This window comes from Solanum tuberosum, unplaced genomic scaffold (genome assembly GCF_000226075.1).
Source record: "Solanum tuberosum cultivar DM 1-3 516 R44 unplaced genomic scaffold, SolTub_3.0 scf00815, whole genome shotgun sequence".
Classification (NCBI taxonomy): Eukaryota; Viridiplantae; Streptophyta; class Magnoliopsida; order Solanales; family Solanaceae; genus Solanum; species Solanum tuberosum.
In genome coordinates this window covers 15,735-37,009 of record NW_006239832.1, presented here as the reverse complement: position 1 = coordinate 37,009, position 21,275 = coordinate 15,735, and the positions used below count along the sequence as shown (strand labels likewise).

General features: G+C 28.7%; 3 protein-coding genes across 3 annotated transcripts; 2 read left to right on the top strand and 1 right to left on the bottom strand.

The window, feature by feature from the left end:
- Nucleotides 1-3,973: 3,973 nt before the first annotated feature.
- LOC102593572 (protein trichome birefringence-like 38) lies at nucleotides 3,974-10,076 on the top strand. Its single transcript, XM_006367717.2, has 5 exons — nucleotides 3,974-4,285; nucleotides 5,111-5,270; nucleotides 7,156-7,331; nucleotides 8,013-8,171; nucleotides 9,711-10,076. Exons 1-5 carry the CDS (start codon nucleotides 4,014-4,016, stop codon nucleotides 10,000-10,002), a joined length of 1,059 nt encoding a protein of 352 aa, XP_006367779.2. The 5' UTR covers nucleotides 3,974-4,013; the 3' UTR covers nucleotides 10,003-10,076.
- A 3,168-nt stretch (nucleotides 10,077-13,244) lies between these two features.
- LOC102593246 (uncharacterized) lies at nucleotides 13,245-14,953 on the top strand. The gene has a single exon (XM_015305652.1). It carries the CDS (start codon nucleotides 13,245-13,247, stop codon nucleotides 14,934-14,936), a length of 1,692 nt encoding a protein of 563 aa, XP_015161138.1. The 3' UTR covers nucleotides 14,937-14,953.
- Nucleotides 14,954-15,209: 256 nt separating this feature from the next.
- Nucleotides 15,210-19,882, bottom strand: LOC102592574 (GDSL esterase/lipase At5g45910-like). The gene is made up of 5 exons (XM_006367715.2): nucleotides 19,611-19,882; nucleotides 18,675-18,893; nucleotides 18,043-18,191; nucleotides 16,294-16,567; nucleotides 15,210-15,655 (listed from the first exon to the last, which is right to left on the bottom strand). Exons 1-5 carry the CDS (start codon nucleotides 19,855-19,857, stop codon nucleotides 15,426-15,428), a joined length of 1,119 nt encoding a protein of 372 aa, XP_006367777.2. The 5' UTR covers nucleotides 19,858-19,882; the 3' UTR covers nucleotides 15,210-15,425.
- Nucleotides 19,883-21,275: the final 1,393 nt, after the last annotated feature.

Below are 21,275 nucleotides of genomic sequence, written 5' to 3'. Positions count from 1 at the left end.
GTTACTTGCGAGTACTTGTGGTTTTCGGTACTCACCCTTGCTTCTACACAATTGTGTAGGTTGACAGCTCTCTCAGATTCGGCTTAGTATTTTCTTTAGCAGATTGAGCTTTGGGACATACTCGAGAGGTAGCGGTTCATTCCAGACGTGCCCTTGAGTTATCTTTACTTTCAGTTTTGTTCTATTCGAGAACTATACTCTGAGACTTGTATATTTTTATTCGAATTCTGTATTTAGAGGTTTGTACATGTGACAACCAATTCTGGGTAGTGTTGAGTCTTAATTAAAGTCTTCCGCTTATTTATTATCTTTTATTCTCGTATTTCTACTTCTCTATCGTTGTGGTTGGGTTAGGCTGACGTGTCCGGTGGGAAATGGACACGTGCCATCACATCCGGATTTGGGGTGTGACAAAACTACACTGTGTAGTTAGGTACATTTTTTTTTTATGTATATACACAATATATCGACTCCCTTTGGCTTATTTTAGAATTTACTTCTTTACATTTTTACATTATTTTATGATTCCACCATCCACAATCACTACGATGTTTAGTGGTTGACAAATATATTTTACTTATATAATAGCTAGTGTCTATCGATACTAGGGAAAGGATTCCTCTTTAAATAATAGATATTATAAGTAATATTCTTATTTATTTGGTCCATCCTTAATGTGTTGTCTGAGGGAGACAAAACAGTGTGACAAAAGTCACAACTCAAACACTACACGCATTAGCACAAATCACACTGCCATTTTGAAAAGGGAAACAAAAGTGTGTTTCTTGGCATTGCTCCGAGTAAACGTGGATCTAAGATTTGAAGTTTATGAATTTTTATTAGAGGTATCGAATAAGTGCTTGAGCGGAATACATGCAGATTAAAATAAACCGAGTTAATAAATAAGCAAGTTATGGTCTGTCCATAAGTTATTTTGACTGAAATGGACTATAATTAGGTCATGATCAGCCATGACCTAATCTTTTTCAGTTTTTACTAAATTTTTAACTTCTTTGTTAATTGTTATAAATATAATTTGTTTACGTACCTAATATTTTTTTTAAAATTATTATAACTATATATTACATATCAAGTAAAAAGAGTATTCTTTCAAAAATTATTTTGATAAAATATCTTATGGCCGTCAATTTGAGGTATATGTTGACCTAAACTACATATAGGTTAAACTGGGTAGATAAAAAATGGTCAAGTTAACAAATGGACCGATCAAACTTGAACGATTGAATGAGTTATATTTCTACAGACTAATTTTACCATTGATATATCTTATTATAACCTCAAATTAATAGTAGATCTGTCCCATTATAATGCACCAAAAGTTTGATGAGGGATATTATAATTGAATAATATATTTCAAATAATATAAAGATAAAACTATACTTTTTTTATAAAAAAAAATAAAAATGAAATAACTTTTTTCGTAAAGAAAATATCTAGATTGTAATAGGTGCCGTAATCACCGGGAACTTGATTAGAAAAGATTGTAAAGTGATAATTCATTTGTACTTAATAATAAGGTATGTTTTGGCCCTCTTGTGATCATTAACAAAGATTTTTGTGTTCAAATTTAGTATGCGTTTATTTATAAATTTTAAAAAAAAATCACGTTATTTAAAATTTATTATATTAGAATTATGTTTGATTGTACTTTTGTAAAGGAGATCTTCAAATTTGCTAAAAATGGAGTTAAAAAAAATAGATTTGACACATTTTTTAAAATTTTAAATTCTACTTCAAATTGAATTTGAAAATTTATAGCTAAACTCTTATTTTAAATAAAATAAAAAATTATTCCAAAATAAATGAATAATTTTCAGGATCAAACGAATTCATAGTACACTATAATTATGTCTTGGCCCTCTTGTGATCATTAACAAAGAAATTTGTGTTGAAATTCAGTAGGTGTTTATCCATAAATTCAATTTTTTTTTCATGTTATTTAGAACTTATGACGCTATGGTTGTATTTTTGTAAAGGAGAGAACGAGTACTTTATTCGAAATTTGTGAAGACATTGGAAAACAGATTTGACACACTTTTTCAAATTTTAAATTCAAATTTAATTTTATAGCTAAACTTTGATTTTAAAATAAAATATAAAACTATTTGGTAATGAATTAATAATTTTCATGATCAAACGAATCATAGTACACTATAATTGGAATATTCTCATTTCTCTGTCCTTCACCCTCTTATGTTTTTTGAACTTACAAATGTTTAATTTAACTATTGGTTTTCCAAAACAATTATATATAGAGAGTATAAATTCAAATAAATAAGAAACTCACCCTTTTTTTTATGTTCATAAAAGAATAAGAATACAAATAATTAAAGTGTCACTGAATAATCATAATAAATTAATTAAAGCAACGCACTATACATTTTTTTTAATGTATGGTGGAAACAATATAATGAACATGGATAAATGATGCTAATGGTACTCCACTAGCCATAGTAACTATAAATTTCTCTATGGCAAGGTTGATAAATCTTTAAAGAAATATTTTAAGTGAATTTTATATTGGAGTATAATGAAAAATTAAAAAGTTTTACGAGACATAAAGTAAGTTAATATTATCGTACGTTTTTTAACTCAATAGCATATATAGCTCAAGAGACTAATCGATGAGAGGCTGACTATGGTAAACATGCAATACACATGTATTATAAACTTGGACCATAATACTCTTTTTTTGGGATACATCTTGAATTTTTTTCCTTTTGGGATACATCTTGAATTTTGTGTTTTAAACATAACATACGACTACGAAAATATGTCACTAAAAATAGAATAATAGTTTAAAGTAAAATTTATTCAAATATAAAAAGAGGTAATTCTTTCTTTAACAAATTAATTAATAAAATAATGTCAGATGAAATGAAATAGAAAGAAATAGAAAGTATTGCTAACTTAAGTAGCTTATTTACTATATATAGTATAGGTTCATATTTTCTTTTTTTCTTGTCTTTTTTGGTAGTAGATGATTTTAACGATAGTTTTGTCTTGAACCAATCAAAGTTAAAAATCTCGAGCGTAATATACACTATAAAATGAAGAACTTTTATAAAGATAACTAAGAGCCAAAATAATTCCCAACATATATTACTACTTAATGTTAGAAATAAACATGAGTCTTTAGCGCTTAACACGTGAACTTCTTATCCTTCGAGATGAATAGTGAAGGTGTACGCAAGCTATTATTTATTTTTGTATTTTTCTCGTCAGGCGCTTCATAATATCCTCCTATAAAACGGTTAATTAGGGATTGCGAGCAAAAAAATGAATTAGGTATAGGTCATTTGAGCAGTAAAAGTACTTTGGATATCGAATGGTCTGATCAATTTGTCCGATCTAATTTTTTTTTTTTTTTTTTTTTAAATGACAATAGGGTAGGAATCTGTTTATATACGCCTCAACTATTTTTCAAGTACCAGTACAAGTATGAAGAAAATCATATTTAAAATTTTGAGGAATTAAAATTTCTTAACTATTTACAAAATGAATAGAAAGAGTTTACTTTTTTAGATCTTGTATGTGTTAAAATGAATATAAAACTAAAATAAAAATAGTAAGTGGCTTTTAAAATCAATTGCTATAAAATTTAAAGAACTAAAAGGACAAAAAAAATGGGGAAAAGAAATTACGTACACCCACCCTATTTTAATTTTGGTGACATACTTTTTTTTAATTTATCTAAAAATAATACCAAATTTCCTTATTTAAAATTAATTTAATTATAAACTTTCTATTTTACCTTTAATAACATAATTAATTAATAGCATTAACTTATTAATACCATAAATTTCAAAAAAAAAAATTGTCCAATTAAATTTTGTCACATAAACTGAGACGAAAAAACTTTATATATATACTATAGTGAATCAATTTTGAAGCACCAACTTTCTTTTCCATAGTACTCTCTTCTCTCTCTCCATTCTTCTTTCACCCAAAAAAAATAAAAAACTCCAAAACCAAATAGTTTTTTGCTAATTATGTCAAATTTATTTCTTAAATCACTTGCCTTATTTATTATTTTTATTTCTTTAGAAAGTGTTAAATCAGAGCTTATAGTACACAATAATAGAGAATTATTGAGTAATTGCAATTTATTTCAAGGCCAATGGGTTATTGACCCTTCATTTCCTCTTTACCAATCTTCAAATTGCCCATTTATTGATCCAGAGTTTGATTGTCAAAAATATGGAAGACCTGATAAAGAGTATCTCAAATATGCTTGGAAGCCTAATTCTTGCAACTTACCAAGGTACAAAAATATATATTTAATATTTATATATCGTCAATGTAAATTCCTTGATATGTGTTATTTGAGTTGCAGGTCTTGAAACAACCTTTTTACCTCTTTCGTGAGGTAGGGGTAAAAGTTGTATGCAATATATCTTTCACAGACTTCACCTTGCAGGACTATAATACTGATATGTTGCTGTCATTGTTATTGTTGTATTATCAGTGTAAATTCTTTAATATGCATTCGGGGTCTTGGAACAAATTCTCTACCTCCTTGAATTAGTGATAAAATTGGTGTACTCTCTATCTCCTTCAGACCTCACAATTCACATTGTAGGACTACACTATTAGTATGATATTGTTAAACCATCAGTGTGAAAGAATTTTTTTTAATATATGTTTGTTCGATTCGATATATAAATTGTTGAATCTCTTTTTAACATATAAGTAGATTCTTATGTTGTGGTAAAGGAGTTCAAAATGGTTTTAGCTTTACAATACTTCAATTAATACCAAGTGTAACATTTACATTTAAAGGGATAAATATTTACTATCGCTATATTTTAACATGTTATAATAAGTAACTTATTTTATTTTCAAGTTGCTATATATGTCTTTGGTGGAGATTTTCGAGAAAATACTATCGCATATTCCTCTAGTTCTTTATAAAAGATATTTAATCTGTTAAAAATATAAAGTTCTTTGTATGGACATTTGAGACTAGGGGTCCATTCCCTTGTTTTTTTTTCCCTTTTCAAGATTTTGATTGATATTTGTGTCCCTATAAGTTTTGTTTTCTTCACTTTTATTTATTTATTTATTTTAATTTAATTTTTTTTTGCAGATTTGATGGAATTGATTTTTTGAAAAGATGGAATGGAAAAAAAATAATGTTTGTTGGTGATTCATTGAGTTTAAACATGTGGGAATCTTTAGCTTGTATGTTACATTCATCAGTGCCAAATGCCACCACTTCTTTTACTAGAAAATCAGTAACTTTTCAGGTTTGTGAGTTTTCTATTTGAATTATTATTATCAATTATTTACTAAAATATATCTTAATTATCTAATAGGAAAATAGGAAAATAGAAAAAATAAGAATTAAAATGTGTTTTAATAAATAATTAGTGATAATTCAGATTAAAAAACTGATCACACATTTAAAAACGAAATTACTTTAGGTATATTTTGATCCTTCGCTCTATTTATTCTGGAATGTTAAATACTTCTTTGTTACATTGTTTCAAGGCTTAAGCATTAAATACAGAGTCACTTTTATTTAAAAAAATAGTAGTAATTAAGATTTTTTATGCGAATTAACATTAATCGAGCTTTTTAATAAGGATATCAAATATCGAAAGAAAATTAATTTTTTTTTTTTTGTCTCTGATTTTTTTGCTTTTTTTTTCTTTCTAGAAGTTGCCATTTTTACCTTTCAGAATGTGCATGGGAGACAAGAATTTTTATTGTTTTTATGTTTGTTTTTTATTGAGTAAAAACCCGTGATTTGTCAGAGGCGTGAACAACAATTTTAACTTTATTTTAAAATTGATGTTTCCAATTTGCTAGCAAATTATTATTTTGTTATTTTTGGTTATATTGGAGCAATAATATTTCTCCTTAACACCATTGTTATCTAGTCTCATTATAATAATTTATATTTTCTTAAAACATTATATTCGCTTGGTCTTTGCTATCTTAGTTTGGAGTTTCAATTAATTTAAATTTGTCTAGCGTAAGGCCAATTAAGGGAACAAAACACTTTTTACCAATTTTTTTTGTTTTATTATGTTTCAAAATCGAGATGGAAATCTTATACATTTCACCATAATCATTGATGGTCATTTTATATAGTTTTCAATATATAAATATTATATTTAAAGACTTGAAAAAAATTATACATTCAAATTTAGAATGAAAATGAAGTAGTTTGATCATCGTACTATATATAAATCTTCGACATATAAAATGAAATCAAGAAAAATATTCAAAAGTTCTTGAGCCTATGAACCATTATGGATTATGGTGGAATGAGTTAGAACTCTTTCTCAAATCTTGAAATGAAAAAATATATTAATAGAAATTGTTTTTTTTAATGAATCTTACGTGATGCGATTAGCCACTTGACATTCAAGAATATTGTAACAAACTAGTGGTAGGTCCAATAATTTTTTATTTCATGGCACATATAAATATTTTCTCCCCCTTAACCAATTTTAGCAAAATGCTCAAACCTAACATTAAAAGTCACTGACTTGATTGTGTAAAATTAGTTTCTGATATTTATTGTTGTCAACTTGTGCTTATATATATTGAATCTTTAAGGGTACTCTGTTATATGTGTGGTCTAGAATTTGTTTTATATCTTATTATAGATGTTATTTTAGTTATATAAATTTTCTATAAGGGATTTTATAAATAAAATTCAGTAGATCTTTGTAGGATCAATTACTTCTAATCAATCATAAGAAATCATTAGTCATTCAGAATCCATAAACTTCATTAAATACTTGATTGATTAGATTCTGTATTTGTATTATAAAAATTCCATACAGATAAACATTTGATTGCGAACTAGTAATAAAGACACACTATGAATTCAGTGGCTGTTCAAAATTCATAAATTTCAAATTCTAGCTTAATTAGCCCCTGAACAATGATAAATGTTTACTCTCTTGCACCTGGACGGAGCTAGGAGAGTGTTGAGGAATTCATCTAAACTTCTTTGTCGAAAATTATGTTGTATATATAATATTGAATCCCTTAGGTTCTTCATTTTTTATTTTTTTTATTTTTATATTTTAAATCATCTTAGTGAAAATTCTGATTTCGTTACTACCTGCTCCCACATTTTTCTTTTGCTAATTCTCTTAATAATGATTTGCACAGGATTATGGAGTAACTTTATTCCTTTATAGAACCCCATATTTGGTAGATATAGTAAGAGAAAAAATTGGAAGAGTGTTGAAATTGGATTCCATACAACAAGGTGATGCTTGGAAAGGAATGGATATGTTGATTTTCAACTCATGGCATTGGTGGACTCACAAGGGAAAATCTCAAGGGTAACATATATTATATCACCTTCCACTTTTCATCTCTCTTCAAATAATTCAAAAGATACACACAAATAAATCATGAGTCCTTAATGTGTGGGTCTGATTCCATTTTTTATGTGTCAAGTACGTGCAAGTCTGATTCTCTTTTACAAGCCAAATACACTAAAAAAAACATAACTGATAATAGGTGAAATAAGACTCAAATCCGAACAAGGGCATAGCTACAATGTTAAAGAGGGGTTAATTCGAATGAAACCAATAGCTTTTGCTTAAATTCAACATTTGTATTGAAATATGTTATTATATGTGTTAATATTTAGTTGTGAACCTAGTAACTAAAACAAAGTATGGATTTAGTGACAAATTCAGAACTCATAAATTTTAAATCTTAGTTTTATCTCTACCTAGGACCTTTACCTACTCTTGATATTATATCGGAGTGTATAATCATTGTATCTAAAATTAAAGCTTAAACATTTACACAACACATATTTTTTATTTACTTAATTCTATCTTCTACGGTTATAACCATATCGTAACATCTTTGGCATATCCACCACTAACACATAGGCAAGCAACATATCTTGATCTATCATAGCAGAACCATTGAGAAAATCGAGTGAATAACCTTAACGGTCGTTTTAGAAGTACATGAAATGACCAATTTTACAATTTTTATTGTTGTAGATGGGACTATATGCAAGAAGGCACGAAAGTGTCAAAAGATATGGACCGTTTGATAGCATTTTACAAAGGCCTAACCACTTGGGCAAGATGGGTTGATCAAAATGTTGATTCAAATAAAACCAAAGTCTTCTTCCAAGGCATTTCTCCCACTCATTATATGTAAGTTCATTTATTTACTTTTTGATTATATTTAATTAATTTCTTCAATTCTTAAACTAATATCACATGGCTTTATATATATATTTGGTATGAGAAGAAAAAATCTAGAAAGAATATTTTCTAATGTTTAATAAGACAAAAGTTATATATATATATATATATTTGGTATGAGAAGAAAAAATCTAGAAAGAATATTTTCTAATGTTTAATAAGACAAAAGTTATATATATATATATATATTTGGTATGAGAAGAAAAAATCTAGAAAGAATATTTTCTAATGTTTAATAAGACAAAAGTTATATATATATATATATATTTGGTATGAGAAGAAAAAATCTAGAAAGAATATTTTCTAATGTTTAATAAGACAAAAGTTATATATATATATATATATTTGGTATGAGAAGAAAAAATCTAGAAAGAATATTTTCTAATGTTTAATAAGACAAAAGTTATATATATATATATATATTTGGTATGAGAAGAAAAAATCTAGAAAGAATATTTTCTAATGTTTAATAAGACAAAAGTTATATATATATATATATATTTGGTATGAGAAGAAAAAATCTAGAAAGAATATTTTCTAATGTTTAATAAGACAAAAGTTATATATATATATATATATTTGGTATGAGAAGAAAAAATCTAGAAAGAATATTTTCTAATGTTTAATAAGACAAAAGTTATATATATATATATATATTTGGTATGAGAAGAAAAAATCTAGAAAGAATATTTTCTAATGTTTAATAAGACAAAAGTTATTTTCAATGGAAAACATTTTAAATCAAAGGAAGGATCTATTACTTGTGAGTGGACGATGGACGAAGGAAGTCATTTTCCTTATAACAATCGTAACTTTTAGCGTATATTATTCGTTTAAACCAACATTTGGATGAGTTTGGTATGGAGGAAGATTCTAAAAATATTTTTCAATTTTTCATGTTTGACTCTTTAAAATTAGAAAAATGATTTTAGTAGTGAAAATACGAAAACAAGCTTCATAAATAACATTTTATATTGATATTTATCTCCTTCCTCCCCCGCACCAACTCCCAATATCCCACCGTCGCGCCCCCTCAACGCCCGACCCCACACACTAACCCCACCCCTACCAATCAAATGGCCAACATCATCATCCCATAATATTTGCTTAGATTATATATACATTCTTCTCGTATAATAACTTTTTCTTCATCATCAAACATTAGAAAATAAATTAAAAAAATTACTGACTTTTCACAAAAACATTTTTCGTGAAAAATATTTTCCATCGTACCTAACACACCCTTAGACATTAGTATTAATCCCTAATACTACTCAAAAAGATTCATAAGAACAATCCCCAATTTGCTAATATTATTATTAATCTCTAATATATATCCTCTTATAAGAAATAATTTTCACTCACCAATCAAACACCAAAAAACTTTCTCTAAATAAATGACTTTCGTCGTATCAAACATACCTGAATTTACAACTTTCAAAACTTATGAGTCACATCAACTAATTATGTTACATTTTGATTAATTAGGGGCAAAGAATGGGGTTCATCAACAAAGAATTGCAATTCAGAGCAAGTGCCATTATCAGGATCAACATATCCAGGAGGATTACCATCATCTACTATTGTTGTTAACAAAGTGTTAAGTAGTATTAAGACACAAGTTTATCTACTTGACATTACATTTTTGTCACAATTAAGGAAAGATGCTCATCCATCAGCATATAGTGGACAACACCCTGGTAATGATTGTAGTCATTGGTGTCTTCCTGGTCTACCAGACACTTGGAACCAACTTCTTTATGCATCATTGGTTATGTAAAGTTACAATTTAACTTATATACACAACGGTATAAAGTGACTTTGATACTATCAGGTCAACGAGAAGGATATGTATGAATAATCGTTCATAAAAAAAATAAAAATAAGACAAGTTATCTGCTATAATATTTTATGGTTCAGACTCTTCTAAAATGTCGATGGATGTGTCAATTTTACGGAAAGTGGTGCGTTTGTGAAGAATCTTATTTTATGGTTTGGGATGTTATAAGTAAAGATTTAAAGGGCAAGAGGACTTTATGTCAAGTTTTCGTCTGTGTTATTTATTAAGTTATTTTGATAACATAGTATTGAGATCAATTAGTGTGTGCCTTAACTATGATAAAACCAGTTTTCATCGGTAATAAATATGCACATTAAAAAGGTATTAAAGTCTTTAACGACATTAATTAATTGTCATTGAATTCAATGTATATAGACTTTAGAAACATTTACAAATAGTGCAAATTGTTGCTAAAAGAATATATTTAGCAACAATTAAGCTATTGTCGTTAAAGATTATTTTTGATATAGCGCTTGATTAAGTTGCCCTACAACAAACACACCTACATATATCGAGCAAGTCTATCCATTAAGATCGGAGTTGATAGGTTCAAACTGTTGATATAACAAGTTCTATTTTATTTTAGACTTAATGGTTAAAACACATTTAAAAAATATCCTAATTGTTTGAGTTTCACGAACTATCAAGAGCATGCACAAATTTTCTATCTGAACCTAACTATTTATCAAAACATTCCTCAACTATCAGTTGTTTTCTTTTCTACCTGAAATATCACCAGGTTAAAAGAAAAAGAATGATTAGTAATTAAAATGTGCTTTTATAAATAACTAATAAATAGTTCACATTAGAAACTCACATATCATATAATTCAGATGTGATATAAAGTGGCTAGTAAATACAATATTTATATTTATTATCAATCAATCGAACTGTGCTTTGAAAAATATAAAATAATGGATCCTATTTTTTTAAAATTTTATTTTCAACTAGCCTATATGTCGACCTGGTCCATCTATATATTAGGAATACAAAATTCAAGGGGTACAAGTGGTATCATCAAATTTGACCTGTTAAATTTTGAATGGACTTTTATCAAAACTTTGATTATAATTATTTGATGAATAATTTGGCACTATATATACGCAGCTTTAATTTGACTTAATATAGATCTTTTTATTATTTTGATGAATAATTTGGCACTATATATACGCAGCTTTAATTTGACTTAATATAGATCTTTTTATTATTTTGATGAATAATTTGGCACTATATATACGCAGCTTTAATTTGACTTAATATAGATCTTTTTATTATTTTGATGAATAATTTGGCACTATATATACGCAGCTTTAATTTGACTTAATATAGATCTTTTTATTATTTTTCGATCGGTATGTATTTGGATATTCATATTAAAATTTAATTAATTTTGAATCCGTGCATAGCAATATCCATTTTAGGGACCCGACACTTTTAATGTGATTTTTTCTATTCTCGTAGATTTGAATTCTAGACATTTAGTTAAGGTTGCAGCCATATAGGAATCTCAACCATCTAACTGTAATTTAATTTAATTTATGTAGGTACGTACTTAATATAATTATTGCCTTTTTATGATATGTTTGTTAATTGCATAATGATAGATCTTTGAGTTGACTATTTAATTTGAATATATTTATGATGATGCTATATGAATTAAGATATGTTTGTTAATTTATATATATATACTCCCTCCGTTTCAATTTTTTTTTAGTCTATTTAAAAAAGAATGATCATTTTCTTTTTTGGCAGCACTTTAACTTCAACTTTCCACGTGACATATTTAAGACCACAACATTAAAGGGCATTTTGGTACATTTGACATAACTTTAATTTAGAATCACAAAATTAGAAAATCTTCTTTCTTTTCTTAAACTCCATTTCAAGTCAAACTAGATCATTTTTTATGAAATCGAGGAGTATATATTTGTGTTGAGTGTTTGAATATATTTATGATGCTGTATGATATGTTTGATAATTGCACAATCATTATTGAGTTGAGAATTTGACTATGTCAATGATTGCTACTATAAGATCAAAATTTTAAGCTACATTTTAATATGAAAAAAAATGTAACTTAATAATATATTTTTTTCTATAACTTTTAAATATCTAAATTTTCATTTTAAAATATTAATTTAATTTAACTCAATATAAGACATAAAAGATGTTGAGTTGTTTTGCTAACATCGACCTATCTTATTGTTTTTCCCACCAAGCCAAACTAGGGTTAAATCTACATTAAATTCATTAACAATATAAATATTATAAATTTGGTTTACAATAAAAATTTATAATATGTGCCCTTTGAATGTGTTACCGATAAATTCTGCTCCACTATGATAGTTTACAAATCATACTGAAGAAGTAAAATTATAATAAATAAATTTAATATAATAAGTTTGACCAGAAGAATATGTAATAAACATATTATATAAACAAATGATATTAATAGATGAATAAATCTCATTAATATGTGAAACTTATACATATAATTTTAAAAATATAGCATATATTACTCGTTACAACAGATAAATATCTATTTACTATATTGCATTACATTAGTTTTTTCTTCAAGTAGCCGATCACTTGAATGCACCCAAAAAGGAAAGGATAGAAAAACATTGGGAGCAACCCCCTAATAAAAGAAATATGATCTTGTTAAATCCAAAAAAAGACAAATAATATAAACTAAAAGAACGTCAAAACCCTATATATTGGAAAAAATATTTAAAAAATATTTCTCATTTTATGTTCGATATTGAAATTCAATTGGTTAATCCAAATTCACATACTGCAGACTGTCACACATCTAAAGGCGACGATCCCTACTTTCAACAAGATTTTTTCTATAACCAAAACAGAAACATGAGACTCTAATTAAAAGTGGAGAGTTGTCCTCCACAACGTTGACGCACGATTGGTTTATATATATTGAAGTTATAATAGAAATATGAAGTAAGACATAATGCACCTATTTTTTTAAGCTTATATAAATAAAAAATAAATAAAAATATCACAATTGGACTTTGACTGTCTACTCGAGCCATAAATTGGACTATAAATACATTAACTCAATTACCTTCCATATCATAACTTAAATTCTTCATCCATATACCTTATATTATTTTATTTTTTCGTATAACTTCCTTCTTCTACTTTTTTTCGACGATAGCAAAAAAATGAAAACCGGAGACAAGTTTGAGAGATTTTCAAGTTGTAGAGGTGTAGCTTTCGAAATAAAGCCTCGTAACGATCCATTTTCCGTCCCTAAACCACCTACTAGTGAAGCTAATTCCCATGGTAGCAATAGATTTTGGCTACCATGGGAAAATATTAGCAAAAAATTCGTTCCATCGTCTTCATCTTTCATGCAACGATCCATGAGTCGTACTAGTAGTCATTTTTGTGATCTAGATATAGACACGAATGAAGATGAAGATGAAGATGAAGACGTTGATACTTTGTCTTACATTGAAAAAGGTTGTTATGACACACAAATTCCTCAAAAGGGTTCATCACCATTACCATTTCTACCTCCTAAAACACTAAGCAAACGCGAAAAAAATAATAATTTTTCATCGCGATTATCCATTATCCTTCTTGATCAAGGGTTGTTTACAGTATACAAGCAATTATTTGCGCTATCTTTAATTCTAAATATGACTTTTTTAATTCTTGCTAGTACGGGAAATTTCCCATACGCAAGAAAAAAAGCTGTCCTATTTTCAATTGGCAATATCTTCGCTTTGACACTCTGTCGAAGCGAAGCATTTTTAAGAGTTGTATTTTGGGTCACGGTGAATTGCTTGGGATGGTCTTGGATTCCTACACGAATCAAGACTATTGTTACGTCTTTACTCCAGTCACTAGGTGGAATCCATAGTGGTTGTGCAATTTCATCGATTGCATGGCTAATTTACGCGTTAATCCTAACGTTGAATGACAGAGAAAACACTTCCCCTGAAATCGTTATCGTTGCTTTTGCAATCCTTTCACTTCTCTCCCTCTCCTCCCTCGCTGCATTTCCTCTCGTTCGACATCTCCATCATAATTTCTTCGAGAGGATTCATCGTTTCGTTGGATGGATAGCGTTATCACTTCTTTGGATTTTCATTACCTTAACGGTTTCTTATGATCCTAAAACTAAATCTTACAACAACGCGGAAATTGGCTCCAAACTTATCAAACAACAAGAATTTTTGTTCACATTGGCTATAACATTGCTAATAGTCATCCCTTGGATGACCGTGAGACGTGTCCCAGTTAAGGTCACGTCTCCATCAGGACATGCAACGATTATAAAATTCGAGGGAGGAGTCAAAGCAGGGATATTAGGACGAATTAGTCCTTCTCCCCTGTCTGAATGGCACGCGTTTGGGATCATTTCGGATGGGAAGGATGAGCACATGATGTTGGCAGGGGCGGTTGGTGACTTCACGAAAACCTTAGTATCGAACCCCCCTAGCCATTTATGGGTACGACAAGTTCATTTCGCGGGGTTGCCTTATTTAGTAAACATGTATAATAGGGTACTAGTGGTTGCAACAGGGTCTGGAATATGTGTATTTTTATCGTTCCTTTTGCAACCTAGCGCGGCTAACGTGTGTTTTCTATGGGTGACAAAAGGGGTGGAACAAAATTATGGTAAGGAAATAAAAGAGATGTTAAGTGGGCATTCGAAGGAGAAAGTGATTATACACGATACAGCCTTGTTAGGACGTCCAAACGTATCAGAAATGAGCGTTGAAGCAGCGCGAAAATGGAGAGCTGAAGTTGTAATTGTTACTAGCAATCCAGAAGGGAGTAGAGATGTGGTTAATGCTTGCAAAAAATCTGGAATTCCTGCATTTGGTCCTATTTGGGATTCTTGAAATTCAATTCATTTTTATTTGTGGAATACTATAGTTTTTGTCAATCTCATACATTAGGTCTTATGTAAGCAATTTATTTCTATTCTTTTTCCTAATAATATGAAGTATATACTATAGAAAAAAAAGAAGGATTTTAAAGTTTTAAGATATTTGTATTTGATGGCTTGTGTGAGTCCACCACGAGTCAAGGGACCAGGTTCCTGACTGAGAATAGCTAAGAGTAGAAGGCAAACAATCAACATAACAACAAATAAAAAGGCACACACAATGATGTACAAGGAAGGGAAAAACCACGACCTATCCTTGCATTAGAGATGAAAATATTTTTGACAGAGTACTCCTATAGAAAAATCCCAGATAACCAACGATATTCCGATGGAAATGAAAAATCTTACATATTATTATTATTATGACAATAATAACGTACTCAGTATATCCCACAAGTGGAATCTGAAAAGGATGGTGTGTACGCAACCTTATGTACTTAGTTTAAATTTGTTTGATGGGAGGAAATGTGAGAGATGGTGAAATGAATGGTCCATTGAGCAATCCTTTGGCTATGTGGTGATAAGCTGCCTCTGTTAAGTGAATTCCATCCCAATTTGCAAAACTTGAAGCATCCAAACATGCCTTAGAGCCAATATGACCACATCTTGCTGAATTGTTGAAGTTGTATGGACCTCCACCTCCACAACATGCTACTAGTGTATTGGAAAATCCTGTCAAAATTAGAAGAAATTAATTAAACAAAGTTTTGTTAAACGGGCGAGGGTATATATGCATTATTTGTTGAACGACGAAGATATATATATATGCATCACTTTTGTTAAAGGATGTGGGTATATATGCATCTTTGTTTTGAGTGTTTTTCAAAAGTCAAAGACAGATATAGCTTATTAGCGACATGCCGTTCAACATAATCAAGTATTTTCGATACAAAATATGGATATATATATATTTTTCAAAAGGACTAAAGTTTTAACAAATATTATATCATGAATCATAATCTCAAAGGTAAAATAACTTCAGTTCTAAAAAAATTAAATTCTGAACCTATCAAATTTAAGTCTTAAATTCGCTTTTATCTAACACACATACATGCTCTCTCTCTCACACACGCACATTTAAATGAGGAAACACACTCTTCAGGATTGCTTTCTCAGGATTCAGATCCGAGATATCTAGTTAAGGACTGAAGGATCATGTCCATCACACCATAATCCTTGATGGTCATATATCAAATATTATATATAACCATTCAATATTCAAAACTTAGTACTATCCCCTATTAAAAAAAGTCACAAAGATTGGGTAATTTAAAAAAAAAACAAGAATCTAAAGTTCAACATCAACTTACCATAATGCTTTGGGGAATGAATCAATCTCTTGGCAGCTCCATAATAATCAGCATATATGATCTTTGCATGAGGATATTCTTTTCTTAAATTCTCAATTCCTAGTTTTAACTTAGCATTGTGATATTTGGAGAAGGCATTGTAGGCTTTTAAACATCCATGTTTGTCATATGCTTCTTTGTTTGTAGTGCCAAATATGGTCAAGAACACTGCTGAGCAACCAATTGGGAAATTCCCGGGCACTATCAATTCAACTGCACCTTCTTCTATCAATACCTAAGAACAAATTATGAAAGGGAAATAGTTAATACTATGTATCAATATAATTTATGTGACTAGACAACAAAGAAGTGGAAACAATAAAAGTAAAAGGAAGACACATCGAAGGTAACATAGTTGGGACAGTAAAGTGACTGAGGAGTTTGTTCCAAGGCACCTATATGGCAGAACCATATGACAATATCAATAGGTTCAACAAGATCCAATAAATCCATAAATAAGGTATGAATTATCAAGTGTTGTTGGATATGTTTGAAGAAGTAGACAAGAGAAAAATACTTCAAGTTACTTTTGATGGACAATCAATCCTTTTTAATTCATGTTTTCGCAACAGAAAGTTTGAGGTTGATAACTCAATCTTCTTCTTGATTGTCATATTTTCACATTATTTAAGCATCCTCATTTGTAATATCGTCATAGAGTGTATTATAAACTCTATGGTGATCACAAAATACATACTTAGTGCTCTCTTGCACTTATTTTCTTCATGCTTGTTAGTAAGTAGAAGTTAGGTACTTCATTGGGATTGGTGAGGTAAGGTCTAGCCCACAAATATATATAAATATATATATACATTTAGAATGAAACTTACATATTCGAAAACTACATGCAAGGTATTATTCCATCTGTCCCAAATTAGTTATCAGCATGTTTCGCTTCTCGAGAGTTGATTTGACTAATTTTTTTAACTAAATTGAATTAGATTCAAACAATATTTTAAAATTAAAATAAAAAATAAAAAAATATATGAAAATAATTACAAATCACAATTTTTCTCATTTTAGTATGATGAAAAAATTACATTTTAAAATATAGACCAAACATGACAACTAATTCACTATAGCAAAATAATTTTTAGCGATAATAAATAGACACATTAATAAAATGTGCTAAAGTCAACATAGCTAATGAATCAAAATATTCTAAAAAGGTATTATTTGAGTCCAAAAACAAAAACACTTTCACATAAAGATGACGGAGGGGTATATTTTGATTTCCTCTTTATACAATGTATCATGCGTGTATAATTAATGACAATTTATGTATATCGACTAGAAAAAGTAAATAATAAATTTGGATATTAACTGAAAGGTACAATATATAAATAGACACTTAAATTTGACTTCAACTGACAAGTATTAAACACTCCAACTTTTTGAGTGCACATCTAAACATCTTAATTTGCTCTCAACTGGCAACTAATTAACACTCCAACTTGTTTGAGTTGTATCTCGTGGACACCCGACATTGACGTGATACATAAATTTCAATAATTATTTTGTAAGTTGATCAATTGCGCTCAACTCACACAGTAGAGATGAGTCTAAGCGTCTAAATATGTATACTCAAAGTTGAAAATTCATTTACCGATTGAAGTCAAGTTTAAATGTCTGTTTATATATTATGTCTACTCAAAACTGTACTTCAAAAAAAAAAGATGAGAAATTTGAAAAAATAGAGTCAAAGCTTACACTTGTTGCTTCAATTATGGTTTCAACAACTAGTGGTACAAGAGCTTTAAGTTGTTTAATGCTTCCACCAAGAAAGGAGGGGTAGTTATAGTCATTTCCTCCAATTTCTCCAACTATAAAGAGAGATTTTTTAAAATATTCTCTACAATCTGCATAACAAAAAATAAAAATATTAAAATTTAAAGATTAAAAACACAAAGGGGAAGGAAGAAAAACTATGATCTTTGTTGAAAATTCCAAAAAATATTTTTAGCATCTTATTTCAACCCTTAATGACATGAGTTATTGGGACTAGGTGAAAGCTAAAACATTGGCTTACAGTTTCAGCATAACTCAATCGCTTTGACTCAAATCTTAACATTCAATATATAAAAATAATTTATCAAGAATCTAGTAAGTTGTATTTCTAGAATTCAAAACTCAAAATCTTAGTTTTGCCTCTGATTGGAACCTTAACCAGTATTCATAAAAAATGATAAGACATCTAGAATTCTTACATCACTCATTTTAAATGACATTTTTGGTACTTTACATATATTCGATTTACATATCAATTAATTATCGTCACATAAAATAAAACAGAGGAAGTAAACAGTTCATGGTAAATTGCCAAAGATAAATTATAACCATACCTTTTTTGGTGGCACAAATGTTAGACTTCACTTCTTGGAACCATCCCAATTGGTGAGTTAAAGAAATGTTTGTCCATAAAATTTTAATATTTTTACTATAGAAATATTCAGCAGCAATAGCAGTAGCTCCAGCAGTAGCAAAATTCACTCCATTTTCAGCTTTTATTCCCTTTTTCAATGCCAAATAAGGTGGAAGCAATGGCAATCCATATGCCTCAGCTACATATAGTATAAGTATTAGCGGCAGAATTAGAATTTTCATTTAAAAAAATAGTATGATGAAATAATATATGAAGAAATTAAGAGGATTAATCAATATCTAAGATATATACATAAAAATAAATAAATTAATATTCAGTAATTCAGTATAATTTTTTGGCAAAAGAAGTTCATCCAAACCCCCCTAACTTCATTTTTAATAGTGTTTACTATATGAGCAATGCTCTCTTATCTCGATTGATTGTTCCATAGAGTATTTGTTACTTCTCATCAACACAAGTACTGAGGGACTCTACCTATCAAAATTTAGGCATATGAGAAAAAATTGACCTAGTGCTTTTTGTGTTCACTAACATCATGATTTTCGTCCAAGAATTCATTGACTACTAAATCATACCTCTTTGGATCAAGTATCTCCACCCTATTTCAAACTTCTCTTTTTTCTTATGACACTAGTGTCATGTTAGCTTGTGGCATATCTCGATCGACTATTCCATCGAATATTTACTATCTTTCATCAACACAGGTATCGATTGACTCTACTTACCAAGATTTAATCATACGAGAAAAATTTACCTAGTATTGTTAGCCTTTCGCTAAGATCTGAATCTAAAACCTCATAGTTCTCGTTTTAACTTATCGACTACTAAGTCACACCCTTGACTACTGACATTTTATATACTAACATTGAACTAAACATAACAAAAGAAACATTACCAAAGAAGTCAATAACTAATCTTCCATTTGAGCACCGGCCGGTGGCGTGTTTGAAGAATGTTTCTCCATAGGGGAGTTTTCCGATGACCGGAAAAGTCATGGCGCCGGAGAGAAGGAAGTTTCCGGTGTCGGCGAGTGAATCACCAAAGCTAAATATTGCATTATAAGATTGTGGATGGGATGAAACTAAGCTCAAAGAACAAAACACAATATTCAAGAAGATGATAATTTTCATGAAGATAAACATTTTTATCACTTAACAAAAAAAAAAAAAAAGAGTACAAAGCTCTTTCTTGGTTTGCTTCACTACTACTATTAATAAGAGAGGACAATTTAAATATTTTTTTAAAAAAATGGTTTTTCACTTGGTGTTTGGGTACCTTATTTTGAAGTGTCGATTAATTTAAATTTGTGTTACGTAAGGCCAATTAAAAGGAGTTAGTTTTATCGTGTAAGGATGAAAATCTTATACATCCCAACACAATCATTGATGCTCATTTTGTATAGTTTTCAGAAAGAAAATTGAGTAGTTCGATCATCATAATATAAATTTCCATCACATAAAATGAAATGTATAAACAATATTTAAATACTATTTTGAACTATCAAAAATTATAGTGAAATAAATAAGATCCTCTTTTAATGAATGTTACGCGATTGCAAAATTTCAATTCAAATTAGTGGGGGCGAATTTTTATTTCTTGACACTTTTTATTGAGACCTTTTGGTTGTTGAGGTGGGGCATGATATATAAATATTTCCTCTCCTTAATTTAGTCAATTGCTAACATAAATTAATTTCTGATATTTCTTATTGTCAACTTGTGTTCATATTTATTAAAATTTAAGGGTTATGTTTGAAATTTGGATTATATACAACAAGGCGATGCATGGAAAGGAATGGATGTGGTGGACACTATTGTACGAAATTTAAATATTTAAGAAAGAAATATTTTTTAAAAAAAATTGTGGTCTAAATAAGTCTTAAATAGTTATATGATTATAATTTATCTCATTATTATAGGTAAAATATAAATTTAATGTTAAATTATTTGTAAAAATAAAAATATGACTTTTTTTTTAACAAACTAAAAACAACATCAATATAATTGGTACAAAGGAAAATATGTGTTGTATATTTTGGATTAAAAAGTAATATAGTTATATTTGTCTTAATTTACGTGATTCGGTTTAATTATTGATAAAATTTAAGAAAGAAATAAAAAAATACAAATCTTGTGATTTGAGAATCTCTTAATATTTGTGTACCCTATAAGACTTTTTGAACTTAAACATGTCATAACATTTGAATCTACTTTGTCTATAAACAAGAAAGTTATAAGTAATGCAACTATAAATGAACTTCATGAACGGTTTGATCTTGATTCAGAATGAACGTTCACGACATATTTAACACATGCAAGTCGGACAGAAAACACGAAAGAAATGGTGTTCCAAGTGATAGATGAATGAGTAATGCGTAAAAATTTGTCAGGCTATAGTTCACTCAAAGTTATAAAGTAAGATATTGATTTCTCAACAACATCAATTTTTTTTAATTATATGATGAACTCTTTTTACTCGATTTTAGGTCATAACCGATAAATTTCCGTCAATTTTAATTTGTAGCAATTATTAGCAAGGGTCAAATATTTCCTAGTTTTTT

Coding starts and splice junctions, on each gene's coding strand:
- LOC102593572 (XM_006367717.2), top strand. CDS start 4,014: ATGTCAAATTTATTTCTTAAATCACTTGCCTTATTTATTATTTTTATT. Junction 5,271..7,155: donor GAAAATCAGTAACTTTTCAG/GTTTGTGAGTTT, acceptor TGATTTGCACAG/GATTATGGAGTAACTTTATT. Junction 7,332..8,012: donor CACAAGGGAAAATCTCAAGG/GTAACATATATT, acceptor TTATTGTTGTAG/ATGGGACTATATGCAAGAAG.
- LOC102593246 (XM_015305652.1), top strand. CDS start 13,245: ATGAAAACCGGAGACAAGTTTGAGAGATTTTCAAGTTGTAGAGGTGTA.
- LOC102592574 (XM_006367715.2), bottom strand. CDS start 19,857: ATGTTTATCTTCATGAAAATTATCATCTTCTTGAATATTGTGTTTTGT. Junction 18,894..19,610: donor ATTAGTTATTGACTTCTTTG/GTAATGTTTCTT, acceptor TACTATATGTAG/CTGAGGCATATGGATTGCCA. Junction 15,656..16,293: donor TCATTCCCCAAAGCATTATG/GTAAGTTGATGT, acceptor TAATTTTGACAG/GATTTTCCAATACACTAGTA.